General features: G+C 37.2%; 1 protein-coding gene across 1 annotated transcript; it reads right to left on the bottom strand.

Moving 5' to 3' along the window:
• Positions 1–2,207: 2,207 nt before the first annotated feature.
• Positions 2,208–4,152, bottom strand: LOC132124010 (C-C motif chemokine 20-like). Its single transcript, XM_059534732.1, has 4 exons — positions 3,913–4,152; positions 3,503–3,605; positions 2,575–2,652; positions 2,208–2,466 (listed from the first exon to the last, which is right to left on the bottom strand). Exons 1-4 carry the CDS (start codon positions 4,022–4,024, stop codon positions 2,430–2,432), a joined length of 330 nt encoding a protein of 109 aa, XP_059390715.1. The 5' UTR covers positions 4,025–4,152; the 3' UTR covers positions 2,208–2,429.
• Positions 4,153–19,541: the final 15,389 nt, after the last annotated feature.

Here is a 19,541-nt window from a genome sequence, read left to right as displayed (position 1 = left end):
ACGCCCACAAGCCGTGCGAGTTATTCGTGTATTGCAGGTTGGCTGATGGTTATTTTTGCACATGGCACCTTTAAGGCAAGTCATGTCACTCGGTGGCTATCTTTGAAACGCCTCTTGAGTATGCAAGTGCACCCTTTGAATTGGGAAACATCAAACTCTCCAAAACTGTTAGCTGAGCTTACGATTAAATTTCATATTTGAAACCACCAATGAAATCTGACAAGAACTGTCTCATAAATGTTTTTTTGAGTGTTGAAACACTGACTGTTTCTATAGCCACCAGGACTTCTGACGCAGAGCCGTTGAACCTTATTGTAAAGTGTTACCTACTATTGATAGTCATCTTATCCTCTCATTGTGTCTCAATATTGAGACATTTTGTTTGTTTGTATGTTTGTTTTATCGTGGTTCTGTTTCTCTCTATATATATTTTTGTTGTTGTTGTTTAGAAGATTTTAAAAAAAATCTGCTCTGTTTTGATGTCAGCTGCAGTGATGTGATGACTTATACTGATTATCGATTGGCTCTTTTATTCAGAAGGCGGGGCTTCCTTCAACAGAGCTGCCATATTGACTGTTGCATTTTTGCCCATTCAAAACTATACAATTAACACGTCTTGGGTATTCTTTAATATGTGTCCCAAATCACGTACTTATGCACCATTCTGTGACGATTTGTAGTATAAAAAGTGTGAGCAGTGTGTTCACACTCAAAATTCCAAAAAGAAAAATTGTACTTTATATACCTGGATGTTGGACACTTCATGCACTCAACTTTTGCAGCTTAAATTACATTGAGAAGGGGGAGGGGCTATCAGACTCTGATTATGAATGATAAAATAACCTTATATAATTCATACACTACTTGGTTGAGTACATAGGGCAGTAGTACATTGTGTATAGTGTAGTGCATCATTTGGGATACAGCTAGTCTAAAACTTGATTGCTGCTCTGTCAATTCTTTGTCATCAGTTAGGAATCTGGGTGTGCTATTTGATAACAATGCTTCCTTTGAAAGCCATGTTTCTGGCATTTGTAAAACCACATTTTTCCAGCAATTATGATGCTCACACTATCACATTTCTATAATTCAAACCTGTTAAAGGATTGTTAGGCTGCGTTAATTAGGTCATCCGGAACCAGGAACACTTCTCATGACACCCGATGTACTTGCTAAATCATAAGAAGAATGGCAACTATGCTAAAATTAATCTCTTTCATTCTTAGGTTCTGAGGTCACCATAGCCATCCGGATCTAGTTCATATCAAAGCAGCGTAGACCATGCATATGAATGTCAGCATAGACCATGTCAACTAGATGCACCCTAAATGGACCACTGTCTTTGGCTTGCTAAGTTGGGGACACTTGATTAATTGCACAGACACTATTACAAAGAAAGCTGAACTGAATGATGATATCACTGAATCATCGATGAACTGAATTTAGCTAAAAAAAAAAAAAAAAATCACAATAATTCTCAAGTAATTTATATGACTTTAGTTCACTAATAGTTTGAAGTTAAACATTTATTAAAGATGACTTTGTTTCTCACAAACCCATAGCTTTATTTTTCTCGATATGTTAATTGTTTGATTGGAGTCATATGGATTACTGTGATGTATTGAGCACAATAAGTGATTATTGCATTTATATTAGTACATATAAATAAATGGATAAATTGGATAAGTTAATAATTAACCCTTCTCGATACATAGAGTTTTGAAATATTTTGCCCTGTATATAAGTTGCTAAAAAAACACCAGAGACCCGAAAATCCATAGTATAGTAAAGTTAGTTTATGTTTTCATTGCGTTGCAAATGTTATAGATCCACAATTCAGAAAAACAAAGGACAACAACATTGTAGTGCTGAGTTGTAGTTCATCACAGAAATGCTGATTGAAATGGTGACCTTTATTTAAAAACACATATAAGTGAAATGTAACAGAAAACAAAAACAATTTATCTACACAATTGTATAAAATGTTTATTAAATTTAAAGATGGAAAAACATTTCCTACTCTGTCATACTGGCATTGCTTTAACAGTAGAGGGCAGCACTGACTGACCAAAGGGGTCATTCCACAAAATAAAGATCAAAATACATGCACCCTTAAAAACCATTTGTGAATGATATCAAATATATAATTCCTTTGCTTATATTGGTCTTTATAGGTGACATTTAAATAGTATTTATTATAATTGATTAGTGAGTTAACTGAATACAAAGAGCTATAAAATATTTTGCATAGTTTAAAAAAAGAAAGAGGCCTAAAGTCCACAGTGTAGTAAAGTTACCTTGTATTTTCCCTCCATAAATACTCTGTACAAGAAAGTGCATTTAAGTGATGCCAATATAAAGAATATATGTTCTCTTTATTAAAGAGGAAAACTTCAGACGAGCCTCTACTTTTTGCTGTTCTTAAAACATTAAAAACCGCCAGTCTTCATTCTTGCTGCCTTCATCCTAAAGGGCACAAAACATTTTTATTCCATCAGTTAATTTTCTTATGGGCACAATATGTAGTAAGACTGCATTCCTTATGATGGTGACTGATAAGATTTGCTCTCTTACTTCAGGCACGCAACTCTCTTCTGGGTCCAATCCTTTGCTGGGTCAGCGCAGATTGATTTTCCTTTCTCAGTTTGGAAGCTGAAATGATGTAAAATACAGTGAACTCTAGCACCAGAGACAACATTATCAGTAGTCTAATGTCTGTAAAATCAGTGTCAACACAGCTTATGTGCGTGGCATTGCAAATTCACGTGATCCTCTTTCTCAACCCCCAAAAATATATAAAGAATTGATTAATTTCAAAATTTGTTAAATATAAACATAACAGAAAATGCTTTATATTAATAATATAATAATATTCTATATATTTATAACACATGTAGTTATATATAAATAATATCAACAAAACCTTCATTGTCATCATTGACAATGACATTCATCATTGTCATTAAATGTTTTTTTTTCTTTTCATATATTTACAAATTACAATTAAATGAACACACTCCCAGAATATGCATCCTTTAGGGGTAAATAAGGTACAAAAGTGTACATATTGTAAGGGTACTGCTGCAGTGACAGCTTTTGAACCTTTTTTGAGTGCACACATTTACTCTGTATTATTCTCTATTATAATATAATATCTAAAACAATAGTGAAGTCATCATAATAGCACAGGTGGACGTATAGGGATTTGGTAACAATAGTTAATGTGTTAGGATATAATGCTTTTGTATTAATTTTGCAAAAAATTCGACACACATTTGTCAATTTTGCTAAATATAAGTTTTATAGATATGCATGTATCTGTATAGATAAATAGAAAGATGCACTTTCCAAAGTTGCCATGTCTTCATACAATTGTAACTTATAAATTATAAAAGTTGATACAAATTAATAGTATATAGAATATTATATATATGTGTGCATATGTAAAAGTTGCACAGTCAACATAAAGTACATCAAACATGTATGAAAAAATACGACTTACATTATTGCTGCAAGATCACAGCTGCCAGTCATGGTTTGGATAATGTAGCCTTTCAGAATTCCACAGCGTCGAGGGTGTCTCGTGTAACTAAGACAGCAACTCACTGTGAAATAGGAAGGGAAAGTGTTATTCTGTTGTTCACACAAACCTTTACATGCATTGGTTTATCAGACTGCTAATACAAAAGTTTCCCAGTATCCATTCAGCTAGGAAAGCTGAATACGTAATCTATCTTTCATTATACTAAATCTGTGCCCCTGAGCACAAAACACAATCTTTATTTTTAAAGTGAAAATACTACTCCATGTAATCCGTGTGTGTTATATGGTGGATCATTAACGCATTCAGCAGAACATTCAGTTTTTTCAAAGAACAAGTTTCACATATTTTTTAAAAGCACATTCACTTACCTGCATCTGTCTCCAAAGCAAAAGCTAAGAGTAGGAGGAAACTCAAAGTGTAGATTTTAAGGCAAGCCATCTTTGGATCTTTTTGATCTTTGGAAGTGCTCCAGTATCTCATAAAGTGTTGTTACGAGAGTGGTAATCCACACAGAAAAAGTTCTGAAGAGCTTTGATGAACTTCACTGATGAACACTCAATTTAAACCTTCATTTGGAATTTCCCCCCACCCTTTGGAATTTATGTTCACTCGCCAAATGAAACTCTTCAGATGTGGATATACGCTGCGGTCGGGGCAGGTGTGTGAGACAGTTGAACTATAATCTACTTCCTGGTTCCATAACCACATGCCTCTGATCAATGTGTCTGGCACTAAACCAGCCAAGGGTCAAATATTATTCATATGCTTGAAAATAATCATTTAAAAACTAATTTATGACAAAATTAATTCATCTAAACATTTTATTGAAGTTTTTGCTTTTTAGACATGGAAAATTCTGTTATACACACCTGTGTTTATAAATACAATCAATCAAACGACTGATTCAAGAATTCAAGAATGCGTGAATTAAATATTCATTGATTTAAATAAGTATTTCTGTACGTCTGTAGAACCACATATTATGAATATTCATGAAATATATGAATACTCATGAAATCACCATCATCATGTTGCACACTTGAACGACAGAAGTGTCTGAAGGCCAATCATTTTTGTCAACAATGTATTGCACTCTAACTTGAGGTAATAATCTAATGAATTAATTTTAAGATGCATCTGACGTTGGAGATTAATTTTAGATGTTTGTAACAGTTTGTAACAGAGATATGACAGAAAGAAACTGTTATGAATCATCTCATTGGCCTAAATCCACATTACTCAAAACCTTGTACTTATTAACTACAACCATGTAAGTACTGAATTTACAGCTGTCACACCCTATTACATAAATTATATGTCAGTTAATATTTTATCTGGGCAATAACAGACTTCCGCTGAACGTTTAACTACTGACAACTGAAGATGATCAAATGTGCCGACTTCATTACACTAAAGGCTTTAATTGTATATACATCAACTGGTCAAGAGCATTAAAGAGATATAGTTTGTATTGTGTGGAACAATAACAATAGCAATAACAAATAGGATCTAGTATTGTCTTGGACCCTAACTTACTCACAAATGTGAGTAAATGATGACAGAATTTTTATCTTTGGGTAACTGTCCCTTTAAGGAAAACAACACCTATTGAAATACCTTTTTTATCATTTAACTTGGATTAACAAAATTTTAGAATAGGCTCAGATTTCAATTGTTGCTTGTGCTTTTAATTTTTTTTTTACCCTGATCAACTCAAAATATGCCTTTAAATTGGCTCTAGTCTTACATTGAGATATTTGCCCTGATGAAAAGCTTTGTGTGGTTCATTTTCTTCATTGTAGTTCTGCTGCTTTGTGCAAGAGATCGGTTGCCATGCTAACTTCTAGAATTATTCAAATAGAGAATAAATTCATCAGTTAAAGTCAAATGAATTACATGTGAGTGAATACAGCTTATTATATACATATTTACAAGAGAAAGTAGAAAACACGATAGCTTTCTGTTACTAAATGGCTGGATATTATTTTACTCCATGCAGGTGTCACCAATTCCATCAACTCTAGTTGGTGTAAAATGTGCTAAAATTAATGATTTACTCACTGCAGGAAGGATTAAAAATAGCACTGGCTAATTTTGGAATGGTTCCTTTAAATGTCTTTAATTGTGAAAAAAAGTAAAATCAGAATGTACAATTTTACATCTGAGCTTAAAGTAGATTGTCCCCCTTTCTTCTCCAGCTATTATATGTATTTTGATTACGCAGAGGTCTAAAATGAGGAAAGTGCTAAATTTAGAAGCTCTTCAGGTCTATAAATAGCACCCATATAAACATTTAAATAATGTTCTGCATGTGAGAAGAAGTTCAGAAGGTCAGGCATGACGTAGATGTGGCAGGAAAAAAAAATGATGATGAAATAGAATGTAGAAAATATAACAGACATAAGACAAAATAACATCCAAAAAATTTGTTTGCCATAAGGTAATTTTGAGCTTTAAAGGGGTCATATAATGTTGCTGTTTTTGGTGTAATGCACTGTATTTATGCACTTTAAGGTAAAAAAAAATATATACAGTATTTTCCACACAATGCACAGTACATTATTGTTTTTCCTCTATCGCCCTATCTGAAAAGCTTCGATTTTTACAAAGCTCATTGTTCTGAAAAGCAAGGCGTACGCTGATTGGCTAGCTATCCAGTGTGTTGTGATTGCATTGTGAATACCTCAAGCATGTGATGGAAATGTTATGCCCCTAAACTTACTGTGATGCTGTACCAATAAAACCAGAGACAATTTATAAGAGACATGCCACTTCCTCAATCCTCAGTGGCACGACTTGCCTAAAAGGACTTTGATAAAACCCATTCCAAACAAGGCATTTGTTGCATTCAGTGGGGACGTAATTACTGATTATAATGACTTATACCAGCCAGGGGTGCCTAAGCTCGGTCCTGGAGGGCAGGTGTCCTGCAGAGTTTAGACCCAACCACAATTAGACACACCGGAACCATCCAATCAAGCTCTTACTAGGCATGCTAGAAACCTCCAGGCAGGTGTGCTGAGGCAAGTTGAACCTAAACTCTGCAGGACATTGGTCCTCCAGGACCAAGTTTGGGCACTAGGGCTGGGACAACGCGTCGAGGTCATCGATGACGTCGACGGAAAAAATACGTTGACGCAAAATATGCGCATCGATTCGTCGACCTGTTTTTATTTCTCTAAAAAACGTTTGCAAAACGTTTACCTTATGTGCGCTGAATATACGCGATGGCTGGATCAACATTCTGTCCAACGTTATATAACCAATCCAGGGGTTTTTCTGCATTGATCTTTTTTTGGGCGGCTGTCAAAGCCTTATTTGATCGGTGAGTGATGTAGAATAGAATGACTGTGTTGCGCCTAACAGGGCGCATACGAGAGAGAGCCCCGGCTGCGCGTGAGCACTAACAGTCATCAAACAACACGAGCGCTTCTTGCTCTCTCTCTCCCTCGTGCATATTAATCAAAATCATTAAACACGATAGAAAAACACCAAAGTTTCACGCGCTCGCGCACTCACAGTCTTCAAACTACACGAGCGCTTCTTGCTCTCTCTCTCCCTCGTGCATATTAATCAAAATCATTAAACACGATAGAAAAACACCAAAGTTTCACGCGCTCGCGCACTCACAGTCTTCAAACTACACGAGCGCTTCTTGCTCTCTCTCTCCCTCGTGCATATTAATCAAAATCATTAAACACGATAGAAAAAGGGCGAAACACCCAAGTTTTTACGCGCGCTCACGCACTCACAGTTTTCAAACTAGACGAGCGCTGTCTTGCTCTCTCTCTCTCTCGCTCTCTCTTTCTCTCCCTCGTGCATATTAACCAAAATCATTAGACATGATAAAAATGGGCAGAACGCCAAAGTTTCAAGTGGAGCATTCGGAGATTTTTTTTTCTACATGACAGGCTGCTGGCTCCCACTGTTAATTTTTATTTTTTATTTTTTGGAAAAGCACTCTCTGTATTAGCTTAAAGCCCTAAAGTTTACATTGGTCACTGTATTCTTTCAATTGCTCTAAACAAGTATTTTGGGTGAACTTTTTTATTGAATGCTAGACATCAAGTTGTTGTTATTTTCATCTGAAAGAAGAACTTTTTTTCAGTAAGCTAGGCCCTATGTGTTCAGTAAGCTTGTTTCAGTAAGCTATGTGTTTTCAAGGCTTCAAGGTTTTATTGAATGCTATCTCTATACAAGTGCAAAGTAATGCATTCTTAGTCAGTCTTTTATTTTGTAATTTTAAAAGCAATAAACATATATTGCAATGTTATATTTTCATTCAGATATGTAAATCAACATGTATAAATTGTTAGTAGTCAATTAATGGGGAGATAATCGAAATCGAATCGGTCTGAAAAAATTAATCGTTAATCGATGCATCGAAAAAATAATCGCTAGATTAATCATTTAAAAAATAATCGTTTATCCCAGCCCTATTGGGCACCCCTGACTTATGCTCTCTTCTTACTCGTTGTGTATCGTGCTGCGTAAACATAAAACCATGTCTGCATTTTTGATCGGAGAAATGACAACAAGCGTTACTCTGTCTTCACTGCTCAAGACTTGCATTTGAATCATCAGTGGCAAATCCTTTAAGTATGAAAACGTATTTACAGACTGTGATCAGAAGTTCCAGACTGTTCTTGCAAAGTTAGAACTGACCCACTTTATAGAAACAGACAGCGGCATTGTAGAATACTTTCCCAGGTTCAGAAAACAGTCCTCCGTAAAATCTGCTGCACACATCTGTATATTTAGGTTGTACTGTTCTGGAGCAGTGTTGTAAATACAACTTAACCACTGATTTCTAATTGTGTCCTCTTTTGGAAGGCCAAACAAAGTAGTTTCGCTTTTACAATGAAACACACAGCATCTCCACAACATGGCAGCAGCGACATCACCAAGAATAAAAGTTAGGCCTTCTTTCTTTGAGTAAACATTTGGGCCGTCTTATACAAATCTACCCACACAGTGATGTAGAGATGTGTGGGCATGTTAGAACGAGGCATTTTAGGGGGGTGTGGTTGACTCTTAACTTTTATAAAGAATATCTCTTTGGATTTGAGACTATAATCTTTGCAAATTTACAGATCTTCTTTATGCACCAAGAGCTTGTAACACTCCAAAAAGTAAGAAAAAATTTAAATACCATCTTATTATGACTCCTTTAAGCTATTTTAAGTATTTTAAGTTTGTACGCTTTTTATTTGTGAAATAAGTTCCTATATTTATTTATATTATATTTATATGGTATATGTTTAGGGCAACCTGCATTCATTTTAATACATTTTTAAATGTATCATGCTAAATATATAATACATTTTTAGTGCCATTAAATGTCTTTTAGCCATTTAAGAATAAAAAGTGCAAACTGCATTATTCATGCAATCAACTGAAAACTAAAAATGAATAAATGTGATTTATAAATAAATGTACTTATTAATATGCATTTTTCTCAATGTTCACCTATCCATGTGAGTACTTGGATAACCTTCTAAAATCTTAAAATGTCTGTTCATCTATTAAATAGTAACATTAAATAATCACTTAAACCCAATCTCACTCTGGGACAAATGTTTCAAATGGTTCCATTCGATGTTTTCCAGTCTAGTGTTTTCTGTGACTGAGCAGGCATGTTGTTAAATATTTGTTAAAAGCACACGCTCTTCACAATAAAGGTTCTTCATCAGAAGAAGCTTTAACATCCAATGAACATTTCCCTTTGCACTAAAGGTTTTTATAGCAGAAAAAAGTTAGTCAGATCATTAAAATGCTCTTCACACCAAGACAAAATTAATTATTTTAAGAACTGTGTCTTGAAAGCAGACTAGTAACACTAAAGAAGGCATTTTGCAGCTCTCTTCTTACATGATTGTTTATCTTGGAGGAAATAACTTGAATACTTTATGTTTAGCTCCATGACAGTTGTTTGAATACCACACATTTTTGTATCATGGCTAACTCATTTGATAGCTTCAAATCACAGATCACTTGCGAAGATGCCCTTCCCTCCTTGAACTTTAATTTCAATTTAAGAATAAATTATATTTAGATGTAACCAGAGCTTCAGAAAGGATCTGATCAACAATTTGCTTTCATCTCTTTTAAGGGGATACTTTTAATTATCTATATTTATTATGTTGTATATATATATATATATATATATACATATTATATGTAACTAAAACATATACACTGACTGCTGTACAAAAGTTTGAGATGAGTAAGATTTTTAATGTTTTAAAGAAGTCTCTTTTGCTCATCATTGCTTCATGTATTTGACCAAAAATACAGGGAAAAAGACTGTAATATTGTGAAATATTATTGCAATTTAAAATAATGGTATGTGTAAGCAGTAGAACCACATACAGGTGCTTCTCAATAAATTAGAATGTCGTGGAAAAGTTCATTTATTTCGGTAATTCAACTCAAATTGTGAAACCCGTGTATTAAATAAATTCAGTGCACAAAGACTGAAGTAGTTTAAGTCTTTGGTTCTCTTAATCTAATTTCTTAAGATGAATCTGACGTTGGAGATTCATTTTGGATGATTTGTACACAAATTTATGTAAAAGAGATATGATAGAAAGAAACTGTTATGGATCATCTCATTTGCCCTTATGTTACTCGAAACTTTGTACTGTACTTATTAACTACAACAACTTAAGCATTTACAGCTGTCACACCCTATTACATAAATTATATGTCAGTTAATATTTTATCTGGGCAGTAACAGACTTCCGCTGAACGTTTAACTACTGACAACTGAAGATGATCAAATGTGCCGACTTCATTACACTAAAGGCTTTAATTGTATATACATCAACTGGTCAAGAGCATTAAAGAGATATAGTTTGTATTGTGTGGAACAATAACAATAGCAATAACAAATAGGATCTAGTATTGTCTTGGACCCTAACTTAATCACAAATGTGAGTAAATGATGACAGATTTTTTATTATCTTTGGGTAAACTGTACCTTTAAGGAAAAACACACCTATTGAAATACCTTTTTTATTTTTTTAACTTAAATTTAAGAATAGTCTGAAAGGTGCTTCGGGCTCAGATTTCAATTGTTGCTTGTGCTTTTAATTCTTTTTTCACCCTGATCAAGTCAAAATATGCCTTTAAATTGGCTCTAGTCTTACATTGAGATATTTGCCCTGATGAAAAGCTTTGTGTGGTTCATTTTCTTCATTGTAGTTCTGCTGCTTTGTGCAAGAGATCGGTTGCCATGCTAACTTCTAGAATTATTCAAAATAGAGAATAAATTCATCAGTTAAAGTCAAATGAATTACATGTGAGTCAATAAAGCTAATTATATACAGTGTTAGCATGAATGAATGAGCAAGAGAAAGTAGAAAACACGATAGCTTTCTGTTACTAAATGGCTGGATATTATTTTAATCCATGCAGGTGTCACCAATTCCATCAACTCTAGTTGGTGTAAAATGTGCTGAAATTAATGATTAACTCACTGCAGGAAGGATTAAAAGTTGCACTGGCTAGTTTTGGATGTGTCCTTTAAATGTCTTTAATTGTGGAAAAAAAAGGACAATCTAAATGTACAAGTACCCAAGCTTCAGTGTGGATCCAGAACACCTGAGATGAGATGATCCCAACCCTGAAACAAACTACCAAATTTTGCTACAAGTTTGATTGCATCATATAATAGCTGTTAATAGTGTTTATCATCTGTTTGATTACGTCTTTAATAGATTTTCCATACATTTCATATGCACATAAACTGACAGTCACAACTGATAAGCTACTACTAAATATTGTAGAAACTTAATTTTCTGTAAATTTTATTTTCTGCTTTGCTACGATCTGTATTTTAACAAAGCGCTATATAAATAAAATTGAATTGAATTTTGCATCTGAGCTTAAAGTAGATTGTCTACCTTTCTTCTCCAGCTATTATATGTATTTTGCTTATGCAGAAGTCTTAAATTAGGAAACTGCTAAATTTAGATGCTCTTCAGGTCTATAAATGGCACCCACAAAAACATTTTAATAATGTTCCGTGTGAGAAGAATGATAACTTCAAAAGTGTAGGTCTTACGTAGATTTGGTCCAAAAATGTTGATGAAATAGAATGTAGAAATACAATTCTGCATTGAAATATAGAACAAGACAAAATAACATCCAAAAATATTTGTTTGTCATAAGGTCATTTTGAAGGGTTTTGACTATATTTTGTAGTGCTTTAAGCTATTTTAAGTATTTTAAGTTTGTATGCTTATTATTTGTTAAATAAATTCCTATATTTATTTAGATTATATTTATGGTAACCTGCACTTATCCTAATTTTTGTAATGTATTATGCTATATATATATATATATATATATTAGTGACGGGGTGAAGAAGTACACGACACGAGGATCAAGGTGAATTCCCCGAAGGGTGGATTTTATTGACAAACGGAAAAAATAGCCAACGTGAGGGGTTTCCGGTGCTTGGTGCTCGACCTTCTTCTCTCCTTCTCTCTCTCTCTCGGTGCGCAGTGCTGTGTGGGTCCGTGTAGTCTGTGTCTGTAGAGGGCTGGCAGTCACACGCTGCTGTCTGGAGGGGAACAACAGAGAAACATTAGCCGAGTCTTTGGAGACATCTCTCACGTCTCTGTTCATTGGTGCAGTTTATAAAGCCCGGCCTTGATGGGCTGCAGGTGTGACCGCTCAGCCCGTAATGAGCAGGTGTAGATGTGCCTGCTCTATTTCCAGGGCGACGCTGATGAGAGCTCGGGACAAGCATCGCACCCCCCCCCACCAAGCGTCGTCCTGTCCCTGTGGAGAAGTGGGTAGATTAGGGGAGGGCAGGGAGTGGAGCCAGACAGACCTGCGAAAGCTGACCATATCCTCGAGAGACCATCGGCGTTCGCGTAGGCCATCCCCGCCCGGTTTTGTACGGTGAAGTGGAAGTCCTGGAGCGCGAGGAACCACCGAGTCACCCTGGCGTTGGTGTCCTTCACCCGGGCCTTCTTCATGGGAAGCATGAGCAAGCCTTAAGAGCTCATTCTATGGCTGAAAATTTGCTTGGTAACAATGTCACTGAGTTCTGGAGAGAGGTAAAAGCTACAAATAGGGCCAAAGCAGTACTGCCATGCCACATTGAAGGGGTATCTGGTGGAGACAATATAGCAGAGCAGTGGAGGCTGCACTACGCAGCTCTGTTTAATTCTAATAAAAGTGAGCCTTATTGTGTGGGCAAGATAAAGGAGGAAGTGATTCATTTTACTCCTAGCGAGGTTTATCATGTTATAGAGCAACTAGCTGATAACAAAGCTAGTGGCAAGGATAACATCACTGCGGAGCACCTTAAGTTAGCCAGCCCCAGGGTAGCAGCTCTATTGTCCATCTGCCTCACAGGGCTGATGACACATGGCATACTGCCAGACGCCATGTTGACAGTCACATTAGTGCCAGTCATTAAGGATATGGCAGGTAAAATAGGGAGTTTGGATAACTATAGACCCATCGCCTTAGCCAGCATTCTTTCAAAGGTTTTAGAAAAGATGATACTAGATAGACTGAGTGAGTTCATTTATACTACAGAAAATCAATTTGGTTTTAAGGCCAAGCACAGTACAGATCTATGTATCTATGCCTTGAAAGAAGCTGTTGAATCCTACAGAAGGCAGGGCTCTACAATATTTCTAGGGTTTATTGATGCCTTCAAGGCATTTGACAGGGTAAATCACCATAAGCTTTTTACTAAACTCAAGCTTAGGGGTGTGCCTGGATGCATCATACGTATCCTGGTTTACTGGTATGCCAAACAAAATATACAAGTTAAATGGGGAAACAGCCTATCCTCACCCTTCAGTGTAGGCAATGGAGTACGGCAGGGGGGACTTCTGACTCCAGCTCTGTTCAACCTATTCATGGACAGCCTGTCGAAACAGTTTGGGAAGTGTAAGACAGGTTGTCTGATAGGGAACACTCTGTTAAACCATCTGATGTATGCAGATGATTTGGCTATCATGTCCCCCAGCACTGTTGGGTTCCAGCAGCTATTAGATATATGCTCTGAGTATGGGGTTGAGTTTGATGTAAAGTACAATGCAAAAAAGAGTGTTGTATTGATATGTAGGACCAAGGAGGATCAGAAGCTGCATTTTCCAATGTTTTACCTGTCAGGGCAATCCCTCTGTGTAGCTTACTGTACAAAATATCTTGGGCACATCATCACTGACAGGTTGGAAGATGATGCAGATATGTATAGGCAGAGACGAATGTTGTATGTTCAAGCAAACATGTTAGTCCGGAAATTCCATCACTGTTCTGATGATGTAAAAGTGAGATTGTTTCGTGTATATTGCACCCCTATGTATGCAGCCCCATTGTGGGTCAACTACAAAAAGGAGACCATGCGCAAACTTCAGGTAGCATATAATGACTGCCTGAGGATACTGCTAGAAAAGCCCAGGAGTAGCAGTGCAAGTAAGCTCTTTTGTGACTCAGGGCTAAGCACTTTACAGGCTCTCTTGAGGAACCTAATGTTTAAGTTCATGTCCCGACTTGATGAGTCTCAAAACTGTATTATAATGATGCTCACAAGCCCTAGGTGCAGCTCGGTTAGATATCAATCATATTTGTGGAAACATTGGTATGGGTGCCTGTTGAGACTCTCATGAATCAAAGTATGTTTTTATATGTGTTTATGTATCTATTCCTTCTGTTATGTTGTTTGTCTTGTTGTTGGGTCTAGAGCCTGTAATAAAGTTTATATATACTGCAGAGGGGCGTGGTCCGTAATCAGGGTGAACTGGTGGCCTAGGAGGTAATAGCAGAGCTCCAGAACTGCCCACTTGACGGCCAGTGCTTCCTTTTCGACGGTCACATACCGTCGCTCCGCTGAGGTCAGCTTTCGGCTGATATAAATTACCAGGTGTTCCTCACTGTCAAGGACCTGGGAGAGGACCGTATCAGATGTATCCGTTTGCAACTGGAACGAGTGGTTGAAGTCGGGGGCCCGGAGCACGGGCTCGGATGTTAGGACGGCCTTCACCCGCTGGAATGCGCTCTCCATCTCCGGGTTCCACGGGACCTTCTCTGGTTGCCCCTTCCTGGTCAGGTCTGTCAGGGGAGAGGCCAAGGAGGAGAAGTTAGGGATAAAACAGCGGTAATATCCCACCAACCCCAAAAAGGCCCGTACCTGTGTTTTGGTGGTGGGCCACGGCGCAGATCGCCGCCATCTTCTTCTCCTGGGGTCGAATGAGGCCTCGACCCACTTGGTAGCCAAGATATTTGGCTTCGGTGAGGGCCAAGTGACACTTACGGGGGTTGGCGGTCAGCCCAGCCCGGCGGAGTTCCAATAGCACCTTCTGCAGCCGCTCCAGATGATCCTCCCAAGTATCGGAGTGTATGACCACGTCGTCCAGGTAGGCGGCTGCATAGGCTTGGTGGGGCCACAGGGGGATGTCCATTAGACGTTGGAAGGTGGCGGGAGCCCCGTGCAGGCCGAAGGGTAGGACCCGGTATTGCCAGTGGCCACTAGGGGTCGAGAACGCCGTCTTCGGCTTGGCCTGCTCGGTTGAGGGGACCTGCCAGTAGCCCTTGGTGAGGTCGAGGGTCGAAATGTACCGGGCCCTTCCTAGGCGGTCTAACAGCTCATCGACCCGTAGCATCGGGTAACTGTCAAACTCCGAGACTTCGTTCAAGCGGCGGAAGTCATAGCAAAAGCGGAAGGTGCCGTCGGGCTTCGGAACCATGACGATGGGGCTGGACCAGGGGCTGCGTGATGGCTCAAGGTCCCTAACCTCAGCATCTCCTGTACCTCTTCCTCAATGGCGTGTCGCAGAGCCTCCGGAACGCGATAGGGCCGCTGCCGGACGATCACTCTGGGTGCTGTGCGGATATCGTGTTTGTGTACGTGGGTCCGCCCTGGCTGGGGAGAGAACACATCAGTGAACTGACTGACCAGATGTTCCAGCTCCGACTTTTGGGTGGCCTAAAGGTAGGGGTCCATGTCAACAGCCACGGGAGGTAGATGAGCGAGGAGCCGGACTCAGTAGGGGACAGGGCCAATCCTTTCCATGACGGTGTAGGGACCTTGCCAAGTCCGTCCAGGGGAGTGGGAAGCTTCGGTTGGCATGGGCTTGTCCTGTGGCCCGGGAACCTCTGGCCTGCCGACTGGTCGCTGGGTGCCCTCTGGCGTGCTTGCTCCTGGACCACCCTTCGGGGAAAGGGCGGCTCTCGCTCCCCAGCCTCCCGGTGTTAGGTGGCCAAGTGATGTTAACAAGCCAAGTGATGTGACAATGGATGTGGTGGGATACTGGTCGGTAACTTCTTCACTGCAATGCCTGCATTCTCCACCAGTGTGACGGGGTGAAGAAGTACATGACATGAGGATCAAGGTGAGTTCACCGAAGGGTGGATTTTATTGACAAACGTGAGGGAAAAAATAGCCAATGTGAGGGGTTTCCGGTGCTCGGCATTCTTCTCTCTTTCTCTCGGTGCGCAGGGCTGTGTGGGTCCGTGTAGTCTGTGTCTGTCGAGGGCTGGTGGTCACACACTGCTGTCTGCAGGGTAACAACAGAGAAAAATTAGCTGAGTCTTTGGAGACATCTCTCACGTCTCTGTTCATTGGTGCAGTTTATAAAGCCCGGCCTTCATGGGCTGCAGGTGTGACCGCTCAGCCCGTAATGAGCAGGTGCACGTGTGAGCAGGTATATATATATATATATATATATATATATACATTTTTAGTGCCATTAAATGTCATGCAATCAACTGAACACTAAAAATTCATAATGAAATGTGATTTATAAATATTTATGTACTTATTAATATAACATTTATCTCAATGTTCACTTCACCATGTAAGTACTTGGATAACCTTCTAAAATCTTAAAATATCTGTTCATCTATTAAATTGTAACAGTAAATAATCACTTAACCCCAATCTCACTCTGGGAAAAATGTTTCAAATGGTTCCATTCGATGTTTTCCAGTCTAGTGTTTTCTGTGACTGAGCAGGCATGTTGTTAAATATTTGTTAAAAGCACACGCTCTTCACAATAAAGGTTCTTCATCAGAAGAAGCTTTAACATCCAATGGACATTTCCCTTTGCACTAAAGGTTTTTATAGCAGAAAAAAGTTATTCCGATCATTAAAATGCTCTTCACACCAAGACAAAATTAATTATTTTAAGAACCGTGTCTTGAAAGCAGACTAGTAACACTAAAGAAGGCATTTTGCAGCTCTCTTCTTACATGATTGTTTATCTTGGAGGAAATAACTTGAATACTTGAGTTTATTTCCATGAAAGGTGTTTGAATGCCATACATTTTTGCATCATGGTTAACTCATTTTATAGCTTCTCATCTGTGATAGAGTCACAGATCACTTGCGAAGATGCCCATCCCTCCTTGAACTTTCATTTCAACTTAAGAATAAATGATATTTAGAGGTTACCAGAGGTTAAGAAAAGGATCTGATCAACAATTTGCATGCATCTTTTTTAAGGGGATGCTGGAAGCCAGCGAAATGCATTTAGTTATCTAAACATAATTGTATGTATTATGACTAAAACATACACTGCTTTATGAAAGTTTTGTTTCAGTAAGATTTTTAATGTGTTTTAAAGAAGACTGTTCTGCTCGTCATAGCTGCATGTATTTGACCAAAAACACAGAAAATAAAACTTTCATATTATGAAATATTATTGCAATTTAAATTTCTATTTTAATATAATTTAAAATATGATTTATTCCTGTGATGCAAAGCTGAATTTTCAGCAGTCATTACTCCAGTCTTCAGTGCCAGTTCAGTATTTGAACCTGTGATACTTTTTGCTTTGATGAATAAAAAGTTCAAATGAACAGCATTTATTGAAAATAGAAATCTTTTGTAACAATATACACTACTGTTCAAGTTTGGGGTTAGTAATTATTATTATTATTATTATTTTGAATTCAATTTGAATTCATTATATTATGAATACTTTTATTCATCAAGGATGTGTTAAATTGATAAAAAGTGATAATAAAAACTGTTCTTTTTTAACTATTCATTAAATAAGAAGACTGCAATGATGATGAATAATCAGCTTTGTATCACAGAGATAAATTATATTTTAGTATAAAGTATATTAAAGTAGAAAACCATTATTTGAAAAGGTAATAATATTTTACAATATATCATTTTTGAGCAAAGAATTTTTAAATGTATATGATTAAATCATAATACATATGATTTAAATTCCAGCTACAGTCATTTTGAACACAACAGCCCACATCATTTCCATGAAAGGACTTGACTCCTGTCTAAGCACCCTGACGTTTTCATACAGAGCTTATATTTCCAGAACATGAAATTCCATGCTTGTACTGGAACTGTAGTATCTGTGCATAATTTAGAGTGTGAGATTATTCTCTTACACTTCTTTATGTTGCAGCTATGAACGATTGCTAATATGGCTGTCACTTATAAAAAAATCCTCTGTTCTGAGAGGGAGTAAATTTCCCCTCCTAATGTCCCTAAAAACTGTCATGAAATATGACGCAATGCACAAAAACAATGGGATTTCATTTCTAAATTAGACTGGCTGAAAATAATTTTCATTCAAATTTCATTTAAATGTCGATTCATTTGCGAATGTTCAATTTAGGCTAATGCTCCCAACGATTCAGAACCAGACTTTCTGCATTTCTGACTAATTTTTTATTTGATTTGATTTGAAATGACAAGAGTAAAAACAACCATTTAATCATATTTACACGTCGGACAAATTTTGTCAATGTTTCTCATTGTTCCAAAGCTTCACATTCCAAACACGTATGGCTTTTAATATACCATAGGACAACTATATTAGATATGTTACTTCAAGATGTTAACTTCAAGATGTCCACACTATTTCTTAAGTTCAAAAAAGCCAAACAACACAAACAAATGCTAACTGGCACATTCACTTTTTTCTAAGTCACATGATAGCATTGTGCGAGGCCCAGGAGGAAATGCATGTCATTTTTTACTTAAAAACTCCCTCTTCACAGCAAGCTGCTAAATCATGAACTGTAGTGACTGGATGAGTGTATGAATGAATGAAGCATTTATATCAGGGGTGTCAAACTCAATTCCTGGGGGGCCGGAGCCCTGCAGAGTTTAGATTCAACCCTAATTAAGAACACCGGATTCAACAAATTTTTAAAATGCATGGTATGCGTGTTGGAACAAAACTCTGCCGGGCTCTGGCCCTCCAGGAACTGAGTTTGTAATGATTTTCACCGAAAAACTTTCCAAAACATGACGTGTTTCCAGAAAGCAGTTCTATTTGCAAAACATGCAAAATGTGCAGGTGTGACCTTTAGGCAAAATCATATCACATCACGTCATTGTCAGAAAGCATAAAATAATGTTGAATCTAAAATGATAAGCTCAATTCCAAAACAACAACAACACATTTGGAAATTTACCGAAAACACTAAATGATACAGAACAGGAAATGGTATAGTAACAATGTTAAGGTCCTTATAAAATATTACATTTCTTTTTGAATAACTTAACATTTATTTTTTTTAAATGAATGTCTTTTCCTTTTGACAATGTTTCCAGCGATTGCAACATTTTCCACAGCTTAAACTATGTCAAATATTTGAAGGCAGTCAAATGACTTTATCTAATACCTGCCATGTGACTTTATGGAACAACAATTTGTTTCAGCATTTGCAGTAGCTCAGGAGTGCAAGCTTTTGCATGTCTAAACTTTATTCACCTGTTTTGCAGCTCAGAGAAACAAGTTGGCATTTAGTCTCCGACATAGCCAGAAAATCCAGTTTACAAATCATAAGTCTTAAAATCATTTCAGCTTGGCCCATTTTTTTTCCACATATATATAAATGATGAATATATATATATATATATATATATATATATTCTTAATGAAGTCTGTATAAAGTGTTAATACACTTGATTATAAATATATATCACAATAAATTACATTTAAATAAATAAATTAAAAAAAACGTTCAGAAGTTTGGGGTCAGTAAG

Source organism: Carassius carassius, chromosome 42, assembly GCF_963082965.1.
Source record: "Carassius carassius chromosome 42, fCarCar2.1, whole genome shotgun sequence".
In the NCBI taxonomy this organism is placed as follows: Eukaryota; Metazoa; Chordata; class Actinopteri; order Cypriniformes; family Cyprinidae; genus Carassius; species Carassius carassius.
This window is presented reverse-complemented; position numbering and strand designations above follow the sequence as displayed.